We start from the raw sequence: 19,323 nt of genomic DNA, 5'->3' as shown, positions 1-19,323 counted from the left end.
CCCAAAGTGCTGGTATTACAGGCCTGAGTGAGCATGCCTGGCCTAAAATGTTCAAAAGTAGATAACTGAAATATCTTTCCATGTGGTCAGTTAGAATTACCTTACTAAAGTTAATGATAACAATCCTACTCTGCCTCAATACTTCAAGGAAAGGGAGTTAGTAACCAAGATCTGGGCTTCTTTCTATCTGGCTTGTTATGAGCTACACTTGGAATTTTAAACTGAAATTCCCCATTTTAAGATGCTGCTACTGGATGGATGTGGTGGCTCGTTCCTGTAATCCCAGCTCTTTGGGAGGCTGAGATGGATCGTTTAAGCCAAGGAGTTGGAGACCAGCCTGGGCAACACAGGGAGACTGTGGCTCTATAAAAAATTTAAAAATTAGCAGTTGTGGTGGTGCATGCCTGTAGTCCCAGCTACTCAGAAGGCTGAGGTGGGAGGATTGCTTAAGCCCAGGAGGTCAAAGCTGCAGTGAGCTATAGTCGCACCACTGCACTGCAGCCTGGATGACAAAGCAAGACCTTGTCTCAAAAAAAAGAGATGCTGCTACCTCCACATAGATCTCAAAGAAGTAGTGAATATTTAGCAGACAATGTTTGCTGTTTTAGTTATGTATTACTACATAGATATTAGCACTTCATAATAAACAACCCTAAAACTTAGCTTCAAATGACAAAGTTTCTTTTTTTTCTTTTAGCACCAGAGTCCATGAGGCATTTTATTTGTAAATATGTATTACATCTTTAAAAAAAGAATCCCAGGATTTTACCTCCTGTGTGTTTTCTTCTTGCTTCTTCATGGTCCATGATACCAGCTGAGGTTGTTAGTACAATGAAACCAAACTGGCGGGATAGAAGCAGATTATTCTGCCATTTTTCCAGATGTTTGAGTTGCACATCAAATCTGGGGCTGATTACTCAACGCTCGTTTAGCCTACCTGTGAGGTTCACAACAAATTTTCTCAGCTCTGTGATCATCAATGATTCAAATTTGCCAGTGTAACCATACTTCACCATCACGGTGCGAAACCGGATGATGATTTTGGAGCACAGCTCCAAATAAGAACCTGGCGTTTGCCTGTTCTTTCGGCATTGTTGATGATCTTGAAAGCATCAGGCAGGACATTCATGTGCACCATTGTGGCGGCATGAAAACATGGCGGAAAGAGCCAAAAGACAGCTCTTTCATTACTCTTGACACCGTGGGTCAGGAATTTGGGTAAAGCTCATTTGGATGGCTCATTTTTGTTCCTCATGGTGTTGAGAAGGCTTGACGAGAGCTAGAGATCCAAGAAGGCCTCACTCATATGTGTTGGACACCTCAGTTCTCTTTCTCTGGACTTTTTTCTGTCCAAGTGGTTTCTGGAGAGGGCTATATTTGGGAGTGATCTGTCACACTTCTCTTTACTATCGGATTTCTATCTTCATCATGCCATCATCACTCAGGCTATCATCATCACCCGGTCTTATCAGATATTGCCAAATTATGATGTCATAACTTACTATGACTGTCCCCACTGTCCATGAAAAAACACAGAAGGGATTAGATACTTCTCAGGGAGGTCCCTGTTCATCTTTATGGCCTCACCTTAGTCCTCTCAGAAGGTACTTTTTTTCTTCAAACTTCCTCAGTGCAAATATCCACCCTCAATCAACATCAACATTGGTTGGTGTTACTCCAATTCACTCCCCTCTTTCTTTTTTTTTTTTTTTTTTTTTTTTTTTTTTTTGAGATGGAGTCTCGCTCTGTCACCCAGGCTGGAGTGCAGTGGCATGATCTCGGCTCACTGCAACCTCCGACTCCCAGCTTCACGCCATTCTCCTGCCTCAGCCTCCTGAGTAGCTGGGACTACAGGTGCCTGCCACAACGCTTGGCTAATTTTTTGTATTTTTAGTAGAGACAGAGTTTCACCGTGTTAGCCAGGATGGTCTCAATCTCCTGGCCTCGTGATCTGCCTGCCTGGGCCTCCCAAAGTGCTAGGATTACAGGCGTGAACCACCGCACCTGGCCTTCACTCCCCTCTTTCTATAACGCAACCTTAGGATGCAAAACCAACCAAAGTCTGAGTTAATCTATCTAGAATAGCACCATGGAGTCACAGCCATGGCCGGGCCCCTCCACAGAACAGACTGGATTTCAGAACCTGTGTCTCTCCCTGCCATAAGCAAATAGTCCATATGCAACTTGGAAGCAGCCACTGTGGATCTTGGCTTCTTTCTTGCTTCCTCCTCAATAGTTACTGCCACTGATTTAGTGCTAAAGAGATAGGAACATCACTTAAAACCATCTCTACACATAAATCCACTTAGAATAATTTTTTCCCCTAGAGGATCTATTATTGAAGTACAGGGCTTTACTGTTTATTCTACTGTAGACACCACAGGACACCATGTTCTTCAGGTTAGAATTGAGTACTTGAGAAACTATATGAATAATTGCTTGTTGAACTGTACACGTGAATTATCTCTATTTTCCAGCTAAAGATTGAGCCTAAAATGATTAGTATTTTTGTAATTTTGAACCATTTGTATTTGAAGTTGGATTAGTGACAAAGTCTTATTCATTTTTCAAGTGTTAGTTCTTAGGACTTCTCCCCAGCGTTGCTGCTAGATAATATTGCACCTTTGCGCTAACGAGTAAAAAGCTGATCCTCTGGGTTGATGTTGTCTCATGCCAGGGCTCTAGGCAGAGTGGGCTGGAGTTCAGTCCCCAGCCATCTTCTTAGCAGGGCATTCTAGATGTTTAATCTTTTATGTTGACGTGTTGATATCATTTTCATTAGCCATGTTAGAATTACTAAATTAAATTTACATAACTCAAGGATCTAAAAAGACCAGAAGTTCAGTCAGAGCCATTTTTCTGAGATATTTCTGCATTCCTCTGAAGAAGATAATTTGTCCAAACTTAACAAAAATAGGTGTTAAAATTGAGTACGTTTTGAGAATACTCAGATTTTTTTAGTCTCAAGCCCTACATGAAATACATTACAATCCCTTAAATCTTCCAATCTTAGAGCTAGAGGAAAATTGAGCACCCTCACTTTACCCAGAGGCAATTTTGTGCCCCAGATGACAAAGCTCTTAGATCTACTCATTTGCTTATGGCTCCACCAGTACTTCTAGGTCAGGCCCTCTTTCACCTGAAGGATTAGCCTTACTTCTGGAACCATTTTCCAGGTTCCTTGAAATAAATATGTTGACTTTGCTGGGGACCCTAGTTTCCTGTTAAGTAGTGAATGACCCTTCTTTCCTCCCCCCAGCCACAGTCCTATTTCACAGAGGAAGAGAATGACCAGCAAGTCAACTTCTACTACAGAGAAGCAGCAACTGATAAAAGGCCAAATCTTACAAAGTGCCAAAGTGAAGAAAAAGGCCCACTATCCTGCAGCCAACTCATATCAAAAGTTAATCTGTTTAGTCCTCTCTGCCGGGGCTAGTCTAGTTTTTCTTTTTGTCTCCCTCTTACACTCCCTGCCTGCCCCATCACCAGGTGGTTGTCGTTGTCCTTCCCGGCTAGTTGCCAATAAAGTTGTTATAAAGTGACCTTGAGTGTCTTCCTTGGTGCACCCGAAACCCCGCCTTCTTCATCCGGGTGCTGCGGCGCGAATAAGAGCCGGACCGCGCTTGCGCGTTCAGTCCCACTCCTTCGACCTCTGCCGCAGCCGGTGCCGCCGCCACCTCCCGGGAAGGTAAGTGGAGGGCACAGGGAGCCCGGCCTGGCCATGGCGGAGCGGCGCCCAATAGGGATCCATTCATTGTGCCGGCGCCTCACTGGGCACGGGGCCCAAGCTGACAGCGTGCATGGGAGCCTGCGGTGCCTGGGTGGAAAGAACAGGCCCCTGGAGGGCACTTGACCTTAAGCCTCTTTGCCTCCGCAGAGAGGAAGCGGGAGAGGAGCCCACGTCGCCTGTCACCCAGTTATCTCCAGCCGCGCGGTCTCGAAGAGTGTAAGATGTTCGCCTGCGCCAAGCTCGCCTGCACCCCCTCTCTGGTGCGTAGCCCAGGCAGGGCCCGGGGGATTGAGGGGTGGGCCTCCTGGCCTGGAGCGTCCACGTTGTTGAATGGGGCAACCCTCGGACGGGGCACACCGCCCTCTCGGGAACGGCTCTCTCCTCACCTGTTAACCCATTGCCGTTTTCTTCCTTTCCTGCTAATCTTAGGGCATCTCAGCCCTCTCCTCGCCACTAGGGCGAGGCAGAGCAGCCGAGGCCTAGCTGTCAGGCCTCACTCGGTGTAGGTCAAACTCTCTTGTCCCTAGACTCGGAGCGGCCCTTTCCCCCACCTTCTCTCAACCTCTCTGTAGGATTCTCGACGCGAAGGTTGGATTATTGCAGAGGATGTAGGGGGCCGTTGAGGCCTAGTTCACCTCAGCAGCGCTTTCCAGTGCCTGTCTGTAGGTCAAACTCGTTGCTGCAGAGGGAGGGACTTCGCCTTTCCGTGTGGGGGCGGAGGGAGGTGGTGGGGGAACGAGCCCAAAGTCTTTCTTCCTGCCTCTGGAGTATTACTTTCATAACAATTTTGCAGGCTTTAAGTGAGGTCTAAATCTGGAGGATTTGTCTTAGAGAATCAGGTTTTGGTTCTGAAGGGTTTTTCCGTGACCTTAGTTTAGTGGACACTCAAGGGCAGAGAAGTTGGACTGGAATATGTCCTTATGGTCAGATATTTCACAGATTATTCTTAAACTGATGTAGAATTGCTTAAGTTCCTTTTTTAGAAATTTTTTTTATGATTAATGGTCATATAAAAATATCTTTGAAATGGTCAGGGCTCATATTAACTGCTGGGCTATTTTGAATGATAAATGTTTCTAGTGACGCTCCTAATATACTTGTTGGTCCACTTAAAATTGCCGAAGAATGTGTGGTATTTATTGCTTTTTTCTGACTTGACTTAATGGCACTACAATAATGGAAATGTCAAAAGCAGTTCTTACTCTCTTTGTAACTGTTATTAGAAATTTTATTCAAGGTAGCAAGCTTTACAATTTCATTAGCATGAAACTTTATTAAAATTGCTTCATGTATTAAAAATGACCAAACAGCGAAGAGTCAATTCAGAAGTCTCTGATTCATTTTTACTGCTTGCTGTTTTAGAATTCATGGTACCAGAAAAGTCATTGAAGTCTTACCTGTATTCTTTCTTAATATTGGAATCTTTTTTTTTTTTCATTAATAGATCCGAGCTGGATCCAGAGTTGCATACAGACCAATTTCTGCATCAGTGTTATCTCGACCAGAGGCTAGTAGGACTGGAGAGGTAATAGTAGCAATAATTGAAATTAGGTAACACTACCAAGTAAGGGTAGGGTTTTGATTAGAGTGAAGGAAAAAAGCTTTATTGATAAGAGTTTGAGGGCAATTCTTTCCCACCCTTTTACATAAAAAACTAGATGAGCCAAATAGAGAAATTTCTCTATCCAAAACTTGCCCAAGAAATACTGTAGTATTTATATTCAAGTCTATTGATTTAAGTTGCCTATATTTAAAATTATAATAGCTACAGTTTTTGAAAAATCTACTCTATTGGGCTGGATGTGGTGGCTCACACCTGTGTTCCTAGCACTGTGGGAGGCCAAGGCGGGAGGATTGCTTGACCCCAGGAGTTCAAGATCAGCCTGGGCCACATAGTAAGATCCTGTTTCTACAAAATATTTAAAAATTAGCCCAGCCTGGTGGTCACCTGTAGTCTTAGCTACTCAGGAGGCTGAGGTGGGCAGCTGGCTTGAGCCCAGGAGTTCGAGGCTATAGTGAGCTATGGTCACACCACACTGTACTGCACTCCAGCCTGGGTGACAGACCAGGTGAGACCTTGTCTCTCTAAAAAAAAAAACAAAAAAAACAAAAAACCCTACTCTATTTAAAAGCATATTTATATATGTTGTTTCTTAATTTTCAACACCCTTTTAAAATGTAGATAATGTTATCCCTGTTCTACAAGAGTGAGATTATTCTAAGCTCTTGATTTGCCTCTTTACACTCAGCTACAAAATAAAAAAGTAGTTATCATTTTGACAGTGTGGTATTTAGTTAAAATAGCTACCTGTGATTACTGATACGACCTTTACCTTTATTTTCTGTTTTCCAGGGCTCTACGGTATTTAATGGGGCCCAGAATGGTGTGTCTCAGCTAATCCAAAGGGAGTTTCAGACCAGTGCAATCAGCAGAGACATTGATACTGCTGCCAAATTTATTGGTGCAGGTGCCGCAACAGTAGGAGTGGCTGGTTCTGGTGCTGGTATTGGAACAGTCTTTGGCAGCCTTATCATTGGTTATGCCAGGTAATCATTTCTATCCCTAAATAAGTTAGTTTAAGAACATGCTTGCAATAGTTGGAAACTTAGCTACTGAAATAATAGCTACTTTTCATTAAGTGCTTACTCTGTGTCTTGCATTATATTTAAAGGGCTTTGTATGCATTATCTCACTTAATTCTCATAACACCATTTGGGGTGTTATCAGAATAACACCTGTGAAGGACTGGAGACACAGAGGTCACATTATTTGCCCAGGTCCTAGCTACTAAATGTCAGAAAATGAATTTTAACTAAGTCTGACTTCAGAGTCTGCATTCCTAATTGTTAAGCTATTTTGGGAATAAAATTATTAGAGCACATTCCTTAAAAGGATCAATTTAATTTAAGACCTAAACTGTCAGATCTTAAAAGGTATAGATCATATTTTCAGAGGGATAAGAATGTCAGAACCCATCAAAATGAATGAAAACCAACCATTTATATTGACAGACATCTCCCTACCTTTACACCATATTATCAGGATTGAAGGAGAATAGTGTAAGAGAGATCTAGGCAAATACTCTTCCAGCAGACTTTTCAGTTTACAAAAATCCCCACACTAGTAATCTGATTCTTTAACGTTTACCAAACATGTTGAAACTAATATTTCAAAGTAACAGTCATATGTGGTCTCTTTTAGAAACCCTTCGCTGAAGCAGCAGCTGTTCTCATATGCTATCCTGGGATTTGCCTTGTCTGAAGCTATGGGTCTCTTTTGTTTGATGGTTGCTTTCTTGATTTTATTTGCCATGTAACAAATTACTGCTTGACATGTTGGCATTCATATTAATTACGGATGTAATTCTGTGTATCTTACTGTGACTCCGAAAACTGTAGTATTGGTGTCATGGAAATGTACGTTATTTCCAAAGTCATTTCATTAAAGATGAAAACTTTAATTTCTTCTGTGATTTGTACTTACACTAAGTTTAGAGTATCACAAAGAAGAACGTGCATTCAGGCAGATGCTGTCCAATTCAGAGGAAGCTACAGCAGTTGCTCCACTGATGAAAAATATTCCTATGTAATTTTTATGGGAATTCTTTTATATAGTGTTCTGCATATTGTAATTCATAGGGCTTTTGTTTATTCATATAAAGGATAAATATTTGGGTGTTTTGAGCTTCTATAAAATATGATTAATTAAAGGTAGTTAATACTGAAGATGGTCTTGTGTTTTTAAGGTCTAGCATCAGTTAGAATACTTCAAATCAGAATCACCTTCCAAGACTGACTTGGCGGGTGGTTCTAAAAGTAAGTCACGTCAGCTTTTTAGGAAATGAAGCCTTAAGCTAGGGGGTAATGTGATTTTTGTTTTTCAGTAAGTCTCACATTAAGCAATTGTATGCCTCTAATGAATCCTCCATGTCTTTTCAGAACAGGCTCAGTCCAACTAGCAGCTAGTTTCTTACTTGAACAAGACTATTAAAAACCAAATATCAAAAAGTAAACTGAATTGGCTAGATTTTTACAGCCAAAAGTTGCTGTAAGGTAGTGTGTATCACTGTTGCTAACATGTTTATAGTGGGAGTCTTGGGGATGATAGCTGGTTCAACAGTATTGTGCTGCTAATACTTTATGTTGCTTCTTGGTCAAACTTTTCCCATTCAAAGGAAGAAGGTGGTGCTACTATAAACAGTTTTTCCCCTAGCAAATATATTGTACCATAATATCTATCGTCTAAGTTTCAGGGTTTTTTGAAAGTTGATAATTACGAAAGCTACATTTTACTTTTCTTAGTGCCCTTTGCCTGTTTGATTTCCATTGAGAAAGAGCAGTCAGTTACCAAAGTTCCTCAAGTGTGGGAAGACCACCTCCATCAGAATCAGTGCTTCTTTAAAAAATAAAAATCCCTAGGTTCCAGACCTACTGAATTGGACTCTTTGGACATGAGACTCAGCAATCTGCATCTTTAAAAAGGCTTCCCAGGTGGTTTGTGTGCATACTGTTTGAGAATCACTAAGTTATATATATCCTACCTTCTATAAAGTGAAATGAGGCCCCAAAAAGCTAAAGAGGTAGAGCTGCTACCTCGTTTTTACTTGATTCATCATCTAGTCTATATCACCCAAAGGAACTGGAAATAGGTATTCAAACAAAAACCTGTATACAAGTATTCATAGAAGCACTACTTACAATAGCCAAAAGGTAGAAACAACCAAATGTCTATCAGCTATGAATGGGTAAGTAAAATACATCCATGTAATGGAATATTCAGCCATGAAAAGGAATGAGGCACTGATACATACTGAATAAATGTGAGTGAATCCTAAAAAAGCATGCTAAGTGGAAGAAGCCAGCCACATGATTCCATTTATATGAAATATCCAAAATAGGCAAATCCATGGTGACAAAGCCAATTAGTAGTTATCAGGAACTAGGGAGGGGGTGAAAAGGGAGTGACCGCTTAATGCGTTTGGGGATTCCTTTTAGGATGATGAAAATTGGATGAATTACAGCTGGTCCGATGGTAGTGGGTTATCAGAACTTACTAACATTAGTGTCATTAAAGTTGGTATATAGCCCCTCACTGCTAAATCTGGCTTAAAAATTAAAAGATTTTTAAAATTTGATGAATTAGTGATGATGGTTGCACAACATTGTAAATATACTATAATAAATGTCACTGAATTGTACACTTTAAGGTGGTTAAAATGGCAAATTTTACCTGTCTTACTGAAACTAAGTACTGTACTATGTAATACAAAGTACATAGTATAAAATTTTAAAAGTGATAGGAAAATGCTTAGATTAATAGTCATCTATTCCAAGTATATTTTAAATAAAAACAGTCTTGGTAAAGACCTGTTCTTGGTGCTGGTTTTGGTGGTTGAAAAGGCTTGAAACGTTGATTTGGGAACAGGTTTCTTGTAAGAGATGTCCCAGCTGAGGGAATCTCCCAGAATGAAAATGGACTAACTGAGCTGTGGCTGCATAGTCTTCAGCCTACTGAGAAAACGACAACAAAAAACCACACACAATAACTCGAACTTTATAGAGGGGAAAGGGAATGGTGCATCACAAGTTTAACATCCTTGAGTATACATCCTTTTACTTAACTTTTATTTCTAGTAACAAAGTTACGACATTGAAAGTACATCACTGGAATGCATCTACTAGCAGAAATGTTTATTGTGCACCATTTTTATAGGAAGTACTGCCTCAGCTTACGAGCTTTGCAAACAAATATTAATGCTAAATGCTTTTTACTGACACCTTCATTTCTGAACAGAAGCTGATAAAGATACTATTTTTCTGTCAAACATGAAATGGATTTTCTTTGTTGATAAGATGGTGTTGGTAAAATGGTGAATTAAATGAGTGGCAGTAAGTGTTCAGATGTTCAGAGGGAGTAGAAATAATTTTACAGTTGAAGAATCACATGAAAAAGTACTATTTGTAACTTAAGACAAACCTTAAAGAACCGTGTCACAAGGACAGACCAGAAGAAGAGGGCATTTTGGCTAGTGAACAGCATGAGGAAAAGTAAATGAGCACAGCACTGGTACATGAGAAACAAGGAGTTCCCTGAGTATGAAACAGAAATGGTGTGAGATAAGGCTGTAAAGGAAGACTGGGGCCATTTTATGTAAACAGGCAGGTATAAGAGTGTGAGTTTTATTCATGTGATACTATCAGTCATTCAAAGTTTAGAGCTGTATTTTAGAAAGGTTGATAGGAGACCAGTGTGTGAGATGGACCAGAGCCAGCAATGAACAGCAGTTCATTCTGTAGTAGCTTTGCTGAGATGTAATGAAGGTCTAGTCTAGTCTAGGATGGTGGCAGTGAAGACAGTTGACCCCTGAACAACATGGGTTTGAACTGTGCAGGTCCACTTATACACAGATTTTTTTCAATATGTTGGAAAATTTTTTGAGGTTTGTAACAAATTGAAAAAACTCTCAGACAAACCATGTAGCCTAGAAATGACTGAGAAAATTAAGAAAATAATATGAGTGCATAAAATATGTAGATACTGGTCTACATTTACTGCCATAAAATATACATAAATCTATTACAAAAACTTAAATTTATCAAAACATGCACATAGACTACATTGTACCATTTACAGTTGAGAAATGTAAACAGATGGAGTAAATCATAGCTGCATAAAATTAACTGAAGAACATACTGTACTACTGTAATAATTTAGTGGCCACCTCCTGTTGCTATTGTAGTGAGCTTAAGTGTTATGAGTATCCACTTAAAATGCTGTGATGCTCATCATCTCCGTGGGGCAGTTCATCTCCAATAAATTGTGTATCACAAAAAAAGTGATCTTTCGCAATTCTTGCCTTTTTTTTTTTTTTTTTTGAGATGAAGTCTTGCTCTTGTCTCCCAGGCTGGAATGCAATGGCGGCTCACTGCCAACTTCCACCTCCCAGGTTCAAGTGATTCTCCTGCCTCAGCCTCCTGAGTAGTTGGGATTAGAGGCACCTGCCACCACACCCAGCTAATTTTTGTATTTTTAGTAGAGATGGGGTTTCACCGTGTTGGCCAGGCTGATCTTGAACTCCTTACCTCAGGTGACCTCCCCTGCCGCAGCCTCCCAGAGTGCTGGGATTAGAGGTGTGAGCCACCGCGCCCGGCCAGTTCCTGCATATTTTTCACTGAGTTAGTGCAATATTATAAACCTTGAATAACACCATGGAACCTATACAAAGTACTAGCAGTGATGCTAGAAGCGGTCCCCAAGATGCGAAGTCATGACATTGCAAGAAGTTGAATGGCTTGATATGCACCATAGGTAGAAGAGGTCCGCAGCTGCAGTTGTCACCATTTCAGACAGACAATTCATCTTGTAAACAGATGGTGTAAACTTGTAAACTTAATGATATCGATATAGTACTAGAAATGTATTTTCTCTTAGGATTTTCTTAACATTTTCTTTTCTCCACCTTTATTGTAAGAATACAGTATGTAATGTATATAAAGTACAACATTTGTTTATCAACTATGTAATCAGTAAGGCTTCTGGTCAACAGTAGGCTGTTAGTAGTTAAGTTTGGAGGAAGTCAAAAGCTATATGCAAATTTTTTATTGCATGGGAGGCTGGTGGGGGGAATCAATGCCCTGAACCCCCAACCTTATTCAAGATCAACTATATTTTAAAAAGAGTGCAAAGGTGGTATCAGTAGGATTTAATGCCTAGATCTCAGGAACCAGCTAGGAGAAGAGAGGGTGTGTGCATCTAGTAAGTGCTAGCTATACTGTTATTTAACCCTCATAACAACTCTGTAAACTTGGGAATAATTTCCAAGATGCAAAGGAAAATAGGCTCAGAGATTAAGCAGTTCCCAAAATCACATAGCCATTAAGTGGCACAGTCAGGATCCAAATTCAGATCTTCCTTAAAGCCCATGCTCTGATTTTTTTTTTTTTTTTAATGTGACTGTTAGTGATGACAAGGAAAAAGCTGATTTGGGGAAATGATGAACTTTGTTTTTTATATAATTTTAAATACAAGAGGTATAATTTTACAGATCTGGGCTTGAAAAGAGAAGGTATGTACAGCACAGACTAGATGTGCATAAAAGAAGTGCAGAGCAGCAGTAGGGACCCAGCTCCAGATAGGTAACAAATTGGTAGTGAACATCATTCACCTAGTTGTGTGACTCTCCAGCAATTTTGGGAAACTTGTTAATACAAACTGACGTAAAGAGCAGTGAGGGTTATCAGGGTTGTGCACTGGGAAGAAGAGATGATGGAAGGTCAGAGTGGCTCTAGGCAGGCAGCAAACAAGTGCACTGTTCAACAAGATGACCTATGCATTTCAAACCGGGTAAGGAACAAGGGAAGACACAATAAAGGTGATAAATTGAAATAACACAGAGGGGTCAAGAGCTCAGAGGTTTCAGTAATGTTGAAAAGCCGTTTCAATAAGAACCAAAAAATACACAAGAAATTTAAAGAATTTCAGAGTTCAAGATCTTGGAAATAAGGTAGGCTTGAGGAATGATCAAAATTTGAGGTCAAGTTGCTGAGTGATTGAAGTTGGGTAGAAATAAATGTAAATGCTGTTAATTTTAAGGCAGGATTGTAGATAAATGGTAAGTAACATTTGAGAACCAAATAAACTACTTGTGCTTCTGCTGTAAATTTTAAGTTCTGTTAGACAAATTTAGTGAATATGGTTTGGTTTGGGTGTTGGGTGCTTGGAAGAGGAAAAAATTGTATTGTTACGGTCCTACGTGCAAAGCCTTTTAAAATATTTTGTGATTTCTACATAGGAAATTATAAATTGAATTGTTGATTCCTCTACATGCTGAGCATATCAACATAGTTATTTCATAGTATAATTCTACTGACAATGTTCCGGACTTAACATCCAAACACATGGTCCATCAGTTACTTGCCCAATTCTTTACATTATTAAGGGCAAAAAGTATTATTTCTCTAAAAACTGGTTCAGGTTCCTGGCAAGAATTTGCACTTCTTTCTCCTGAATTGACAAAAGTAATGTATCTCCCCTGAAATATTTAGTGACTTCGATCTTCTTCTCAAGGGAGCTTAAATATTGGAGAGAGGAAGTAAAGAGAGTACCTAAGACCAATAGAGACTCATAAATCCAAGAGCTTTTGGTTGTTCCTCCCATTAGCATGAGCTAGCATCCTACAACTGATTATGGTAGAGAGTCCTGAGAGGACCCATGATTGTTGTCAGTGGCTGCTTTTCAACAACAGCTTTTAGTCAGCACTTACCCGCCATGGAGACTCCAGGATCTCCTCTTATAATTGCATCCCAGGCTTTGCTTCCTCAAATAGCTACACAGGTTGGCTGAGTCTCTCAGCTGCCGGACATCACAGTATTTTTCCCCCAAGAGTTGTATCTTAAGGACAACTCACAGAATTCTCCGACTGCTCTAGTGCTATCTAAAATGTCTGTTACTTTCAAGTTCTCTAAAGTTGTATTTAAAAAGCAAGCTTCTAATATTGCATGTTATTACACCCCTGCTCTATTTTCTCCATAGTACTTACCACAATTTAAATTATCTTGTTTATATATGTAGCATGTCTCCCCCTGCCCCTGCACCCAACCACAAAAGTCTGCTGAAAAAAACTTTGTCTTATTTATAGTTGTCACCTCAGAGCCAGAAACAGTGCCTGGAATGTTCATGCTCACTAAATATAGGTGCTTTATGAGTAAAGAGAGCATTAGGTTGATGGTTGACCTCGTTGGCCATAGTTGACCTATGAGGCTGTATCCAAGGTAAGAAGGTAACTGAAAAGAGCAGGATGTTAGTCTAAGGATCCAGGAGGATCCATATGCCGACAGACCTCCCTTGATTTCTAGGATACAGATCACATGGCTTTGGTGTTATGTGGGCCTCAGGTTGACAAATAGACTAGTTATGGGAAGCTATGAAAGGTAGGAGTGGTACTATTTTTATTAATAACAATATTGTATAAAAAGAAGAATATAATGATGGCAATCCCTCTTTCTGGTGAGTCAGATGAGAGAGAGAGGTGGCATTAGCATCAAGAATGAAAACAAGGCCCTTAAATTCCATTCTCCCTGTCTCTGGGCTGGTTTTGTTGAAGCTAGTATAAGCTAACTGGTATAATGTGAAGATAAACATAGCCCTTTTTCCCCATAATGCCACACCCCATTAATTATAAATTCTTTTGGGAAACCCAAGATTTGGGTTGGAGGGTAGACATCCCTGCACTTAAAATTTCCATGATGAGGACAAGTGCTGAGAGGTAACTTTAACATAGGTCATTTCAGCAATGTGCAGGAAGACCCTGAGCTGGCAGAGGAAAAGATCTGCCATGAGATAGAAGCTACCAAAATGTCTGTACAATGTCTAGGGCCACATTATTCTATTTCATTTCTCAGATATCAGTGGGATAATCATGTCCTGTGTCCCCCACCCCTTTCACATCACACACACGCACACACCGCACACACCCCTACCTTGATCCCACTGATAAAACCCCAGCTAATCCACTGTACTGGGCTGCATCCCGAGAATATCATGAAAATGTAGAGGCTCTTTCCCTAAGCCTAGGATTAGTTGTACCAAGTAGACATAAGGGGTGCCCTGTAGTCTTCTATGTTTTGGTTAGCTGCAGACAAACACAAACTATGTTCTGTAAATTAATTATTAGCGAAAGAGAGAAGGAGAGGAAGTTGAAAGGGAAGATGGAGAGAGATATGGTTTGGCTGTGTCCCCACCCCAAATCTCATCTTCGACTGTAGTTCCCATAATCCCCACGTCATGGGAGGGACCAGGTGGAGATAATTGAATCATTGGGGTGGTTTCCCCATCCTGTTCTCATGATAGTGAGTTAGTTCTCAGAGATCTGATGGTTTTATAATGGGCTTCTCCTTTTGCTGGGCGCTCATTCTTTTTGTTGCCGCCATGTGAAGAAGAAGGACATGTTTGCTTCCCCTTCCGCCATGATTGTGAGTTTCCTGAAGCCTCCCCAGCCATGCTGAACTGTGAATCAATTAAACCTCTTTCCTTTATAAATTACCCAGTCTCGGGTATATCTTTATTAGCAGCGTGAGAACAGATATATATATATATATATATATATACACACACATATGTTTGTATATATATGTGTATATATACACATACATACACATATATATGTATACGTATGTGTATATATACACATACATACACATATATATGTATACGTATGTGTATATATACACATATATACACATACGTATACGTATGTGTATATATACACATATATACACATACGTATACGTATGTGTATATATACACATATATACACATATATATACATATATACACATATATGTATTTATTGAATATATATACACACACACATTAGTTTTAGAATTTTTGTGAGCAGTTTTAACAGATTATGGATTAACAGCCCTATCATACTAAGGTGGAAATACCACATTATGTGGCATTTGGAAGATTTTGAGGGCATTTAGAGACCATCATTGATTCTTGTGATATTTACTTATTAACATTTTCATGACAGAAATGCATTTTCTTCAAATAGCCTCATTTTGTATCTAAGGAACATTATTTTTATTTAGCAGTCATGCTGGGTTCTTAAAGGAGATTCACTAGACCCTCACTAATTCTCTTATAACTAAGTTGGGTAGATGCATTATGGAACAAGACTGGCAAAGAAGAGGTCTACAAGAAGTTTCCTGCGTTTGTAAAGAGAAGACTGTAAAGAATTTTAGGACTCTTGGGGATATTGAGGAATGCAGAAGTGAGAACAAAGATGGAAAAGGGTGGCATTTTATGAGGATATGAATAAGTAGTGAGACAAGTTCGTGGAATCAGACCTGAATATGGTAACTACATTCATTTTGACAATGCTGAATATTTTCCCCACTTGTAGAAAAACTATAGTAAACAAACTATTGTGGAACTAGAAATATGTGGATAAAGTGAGACCCTTTGTTAAATGCCAGGCTGCCAAAATGCATATATAACAGATTGGCATAGTTTCCACCGGTTTCCCGCCCCCTATCTTATTTTTTTTCTCACTTTAGGTATACCCTCTCTTTAGAAAATTAGCTAAAACTGAATTATCAAAACAGATTAGAGTACTGTTCATATCACTAAACAGTTCTTCTCTTGTCTAAAAAGAGCTGAAAGATTTTCTTTAAAATAATGTGTTCCTCGAATGCATCATGTAGATAATTAACTGCTTGACAACAGACTGGAGAAGTAGAAATAAGAAATTTAAAACCAAAGCTACTGCCCAATTGAATCAACACTGGAAAAAATAATTTCAAATTTTAATACACGTGAATGGAAAAATAATTTTTAAAAAAAATCTATTCTTTTGAATAGATTTTTATTCAAACTTCTTTTGAAATGTCACAACATTTGTAGTTCTTTTTCTCACATTAGTTGTTTTGGGAGATGGAGAGAGAAGCATCAATTTAATCAATGTGTTCTAGACCTAACAACTGTGATGTCAATCAAACATTTTGTCCACCATTTCCATCATGAGTAATCTGAACTGTGAGGTTTTGCTGACATAATTAATGTTACACTACAATGCACTACAACACTACTGTTACTATATGGGGACAGTACTTGCATTTTAAGTAGGAAAGTGTTAATAATTTGGCTTAATGTTTCTTAACTAAAATTAGTTTTAAAAGAGGACTGAGTTGGCTTATACACATGTATGCGGTCCAGAGACCTACCTGTTAAAATGTCAATGCCATTACAATTTCACTTTTATGCCAGATATCATTCTTCAACTTCAGACTCATTAACTCTCATACTATCCCCCAAAACCTTTCAACAATTTTGAGAGTGTATTTTATGTTAATATATAAACTAGTTCATAATTTTGTTACAGACTAGAAATCAGTATTTAATAAATGGAAAAAATGACACTAAAAATCTTTTATTGAATAATGTAAATTTTCACAGAGGCCTCTGATCATACTTTTCAATTTGTGCCTATTTATTGAATAACCAACATCCTTACAGTTAGTATTAAGATCTTTTAAGTTGTGTGGGGTTTTTTGGAGGGGAGGGATGGTCAATTATCAGCAAACCCCGCCTCCCCCAAACCTCACCTAACCCCAAGCTCCCTGTCTCAGGCTCCCGGGGAACCAGGAGGTGGGCTGAGGAACGCAGCCTACCTTTACCCACCTCCCTACCTAGTGCTGGGAAGTGACGGAAAGGGAGACACCCGGCTCCTGGGCTGGGCTCGGAGGACCCATCCTGCTTTCCCTTTAGCAGCCTTTCCGGAGCTCACCTTTCCTCCCCGCACACCGCCAAAGCCCTGCCTAGCCCTCCACCGCCGCCTGCACCCGCGCCCTCCTTCAGCCGGCAGCCAATCACAGTCTTCCACAGCTCCGGGTTTACAGAGGTAACGCTCCTTGGGCCCTCTGGTCCCGCCCCTTCCAGAACTGCTTCCCGCCTTTCGGGCTCCTTGTCCAATCATGAGCGCCCGAGTGCTCTTTGGTGCCCGTCCCCTCTACCCGCCCTGCCGAAGACCCGCCTTCTTCTCCTTAAGCCTGACGAAATCACCTGACTCGGAGGCGCTCCCTCAGAAGGAAGGCAAGAAGGGGCGTGTGCGTGAAGGGGAGGGGCGCGAGAAGGAAGGGGGGGATGCCGGGAGCGGGGCGGGCGGGGCGGGGTTTGTCAGTCCGATCTCGCGAGAGAGGACGGAAGCCTGTGGGAGCCCGTGGCCTTTAAAGTGCCGTTCAGCCTTTTCCTCCAGGGGTGGTTTGTAAACACGGCTGTGCCGGGGCTCGTGGGTGACCGAAAAGATCATGAACTAGTGACCTGGAAAGGTGAGTAATGATGGGCAGAGGTCAGCAGGGCTGGAGACTGTGGGGATACGGAGAAAGAAGGCGCTAACATGGCGACGTCGCTCAGCACAGTCCCCACCCCCCGTTTCCCATCACCTCGGGTGCTCCTGACGTGCTCCTTAGCCCTTGGGGCGATTGTGGCTGTGCTGCCACCTCAGCGGCCCGCGCGGTGTGGACTTCGGGAGCCTGACTGGCTGGGCCGGACCGTTAGGTAACCAGCGTTCGTTGTTCCGGCCCCTCCCTCTCGCGCGCTTTCCTAAGGCAGAGGAAAAATGAATAACGGCTCCCTCTTAGACCCCTCCCTCCGAATTATCTTCACCCTACTTGGGTCAGTTCAGAGGTCCTCGGGGCGCGCGTCGATTCAGCCGTGTGCGCAGGGAGACCTCTCCCACCCACAGTCCTTGGGTTGGGCGGGGAGAGGGCCCACTCTGGTCTCCCCACCCAGTATTCAAGCGATTGAGGACGGTGTATTTGTGATGGTGGCGGGGAGGAGGATCGGGAGGCGCGGCTGAAAATAGAATCAGGGTCCCTGGCTGCGGTGCAGCCTGAAGGAAAGAATGGTGTGGAGAACCTAGGAGCTGGAAGTCTCGGCCTTTTCCGTCCTTTCCGCCACCCTCACAATCCCGCTACCCCCCGCTTTTTCCCGGTGGGGCGGGGCTTAGGTGTGGGTGCAGACTGATTCTGGTATTTTCCCCTAGTTTTTTTTTTAACTTCTCTGGGTGGACAGCAGACCTTATGTAAAGAAATAATTTGCTTTTCATCAATGCCCTAGGGACCAGGGCCGAAAGGGAGTGTGTGTACGTGTTTTCTATGTTCGCTCGTTTAACCGAACCTAGGAGGAAAAAGGAGGAGCTGGGGACTATTTTTGTGCCCCTAGGTAGGATAAAATTGGCTTTCCTTAATGGAGAGTCTTAAAACTGGTGAGGCCAAGAGCAAACTACTGTGAATATCATGGAGTAAAAGAGATTACTCCTGATGGACCTTAGGCATCAGAAATTTTAGTGAAAGAAATGTTTCTCTTAAAATTCAACACATATTTTAAATAGTGATGTAAAGCATTTCTTTACATGTACCTTCAGGTTTTCTAGTGCTTTCCTGGCTATTATTTAACTGGTACTAAGGGATTGACTAATCTCTAAATTATAATGTGAAAGTTTAAATTTCTTAGAGGTTTTAAATTATGGAGACAATCACAATGCATGCATTTAAGATATACATTTAAAATCAGAACAAAAACTGACTTCCTTTGAGCACACTTTTTGTCCTATTTGAAGAAACATGACCACTGGCATTATCATTGTAACAGCCGTTCTAATCTTTAAATAGCCATATAGCTTTGGTCTCTTGAATCAAAATTATGAAGGTAAAGCTTTATTTATAAAAGCTTGTTAAAAAGTCAAACCTACAGTTTTAACACAGAAGCAGTTTTATCATGTGTTAATTTTTTTTCCTTACTTGAGGAATCCACCGTAAAAACTTTGTTTCAAAAATGATAGGAACATCCTTGTAAAATACATTTTAAAAATACAGATTCCCCTCTGCAGATTAAGAAAGTTCATGGATCTTTAAGGCCATCAGTAGTTGCGTAATAGTTAAGAATCCTCGTCTTTGTAAAATAATTTCTAGGAATCTTCCAAATTTACCGTGATGTGTAAAAGAGTTTCTGAGAATCTTCCAAATTTGCCATGATGTGTATGTTGCCTTCCTAAGACGTTTAATCTTGCTTTGAGAGAATGCTACTGCCG

General features: G+C 40.8%; 2 protein-coding genes and 1 pseudogene across 3 annotated transcripts in view; 2 read left to right on the top strand and 1 right to left on the bottom strand.

The window, feature by feature from the left end:
• Nucleotides 1–743: 743 nt before the first annotated feature.
• Nucleotides 744–1,141, bottom strand: LOC105738210 (annotated as a pseudogene).
• Nucleotides 1,142–3,578: 2,437 nt separating this feature from the next.
• Nucleotides 3,579–7,196, top strand: ATP5MC3 (ATP synthase membrane subunit c locus 3). Its single transcript, XM_004091978.3, has 5 exons — nt 3,579–3,688; nt 3,878–3,990; nt 5,175–5,255; nt 6,084–6,277; nt 6,933–7,196. The coding sequence occupies exons 2-5, from the start codon at nt 3,952–3,954 to the stop codon at nt 7,045–7,047; spliced, it is 429 nt and encodes a 142-aa protein (XP_004092026.1). The 5' UTR covers nt 3,579–3,688; nt 3,878–3,951; the 3' UTR covers nt 7,048–7,196.
• Nucleotides 7,197–17,379: 10,183 nt separating this feature from the next.
• Nucleotides 17,380–19,323, top strand: part of ATF2 (activating transcription factor 2) — a 95,404-nt gene continuing 93,460 nt past the window's right edge. Inside the window, exon 1 of one of the 2 annotated variants that reach the window (XM_003253741.2) lies at nt 17,380–17,560. The gene's annotated coding sequence lies outside the window, so the exon portion shown is untranslated. The remainder of the gene's footprint in view (nt 17,561–19,323) is intronic. The other variant, XM_003253739.2, reaches the window with a different exon arrangement.

This window comes from Nomascus leucogenys, chromosome 22a (genome assembly GCF_006542625.1).
Source record: "Nomascus leucogenys isolate Asia chromosome 22a, Asia_NLE_v1, whole genome shotgun sequence".
NCBI lineage: Eukaryota > Metazoa > Chordata > Mammalia > Primates > Hylobatidae > Nomascus > Nomascus leucogenys.
Note: the sequence above shows the minus strand (reverse complement) of the source record. Positions and strands in the feature narration are given on the sequence as shown.